General features: G+C 35.6%; 1 protein-coding gene across 1 annotated transcript; it reads left to right on the top strand.

The window, feature by feature from the left end:
* LOC140817342 (auxin-responsive protein SAUR32-like) lies at positions 1–516 on the top strand. The gene has a single exon (XM_073176991.1). The coding sequence runs from the start codon at positions 1–3 to the stop codon at positions 514–516; it is 516 nt and encodes a 171-aa protein (XP_073033092.1).
* The last annotated feature ends 774 nt before the right edge of the window (positions 517–1,290 follow it).

Raw genomic sequence — 1,290 nt, 5'->3', positions numbered from 1 at the left:
ATGGAATATCGTGATAGTCCTAGAGGACGTGGTAAGGGTAAGAGAGGGCTGATCTCCAAAACATGGGAGAGATGCAAATCCTTCAGTGGCGGCATGGCAAGAAAGGGTGGCAATTCGAATGGTACTGCTCTAACGGTGAAGAGCAAATCCTGGCCACGAAATCTGATTTTCGACTTCCCGAATCAAGGAAAATTCAACGAAAGAAAATCCTATAAAGTGGCTCCCGACGGATGCTTCTCTATCTACGTTGGATCCGAAAAACAGAGGTTCGTGATCAGAACAGAGTACGTGAATCATCCCCTTTTCAGGACTCTACTCGAAGAAGCTGAAACCGAGTACGGGTTCAGCAGCGACGGGCCTTTGGTTCTTCCTTGCGAAGTTGAGCATTTCATCCAAGTATTAGTGGAGATGGATAGGGAAGGGACGATTGAGAAAAGTCATGGGTGCAACTTTGTTACGAGGAGTCACACCCAATATCACATCCTCACGCCACCAAGATTAGTTCCTCATCAATAATTTATTTTTAGTGGCATGTGGTCCCTTTCGTGATGTTACTATTCTTACATGATCATAATTGAAATCATGTAACATATTCACGCAACTGTGCGTATGTTGATGTCACATTTTTAATAATATTATCATGTAATCTATAAATAATATATATGTGATATATAAAACAATCTTATTATTATTTTTTTGTGTTACAAAATCTGTCCTTATTAGTAGACTTCTTGAGGTGTTTAATTTCCATCGAACGCGTGACCAACTTCACATTAATTATCATATATTGTCAAATGGAGAAATTTAATTACCATATGAGACGTACAAAGTAATTTATATAAAGAAAACCAAATTGGTGGTCTTGTTACTTCTCATTATAATTATTAACCAAAATGTAGTCAATTAAAAAATAAATAAATGACGCACGATTCCTGATAATAATATAATATAATAGTAGCTGATCAAAATAAGCTCACTTTAGCTTTATGTACCAAATAGGCTATTGTTTTTTTAAAAAAAGAAGTAATTATTTCATCAATATGTCAAATCCATCTGTACAACTCCTTAAAAAATAATGGCATTGAATCCTTCAATTTGTAGCCTCTGTTTAGTTTGAATTCATATACAATCCAGTATTGTTCTCGATTGTCGACCAAGTAGCTCATCAGTTGGCTAGAATAAAAACTTACATTTTAGCACACTTAGATTTTGAGAATGCAACTCCGTTGTTTCTCGGGTCATACATAAAAAACGATCTTTGTGTGGTTTAATAGAATTGTTGTTAAGAGA

The sequence above is a fragment of the Primulina eburnea genome, chromosome 16 (assembly GCF_022965805.1).
Source record: "Primulina eburnea isolate SZY01 chromosome 16, ASM2296580v1, whole genome shotgun sequence".
Classification (NCBI taxonomy): domain Eukaryota; kingdom Viridiplantae; phylum Streptophyta; class Magnoliopsida; order Lamiales; family Gesneriaceae; genus Primulina; species Primulina eburnea.
This window is presented reverse-complemented; position numbering and strand designations above follow the sequence as displayed.

Excerpts from the sequence above, each read along its gene's own strand:
- LOC140817342 (XM_073176991.1), top strand. The coding sequence starts at position 1 with ATGGAATATCGTGATAGTCCTAGAGGACGTGGTAAGGGTAAGAGAGGG.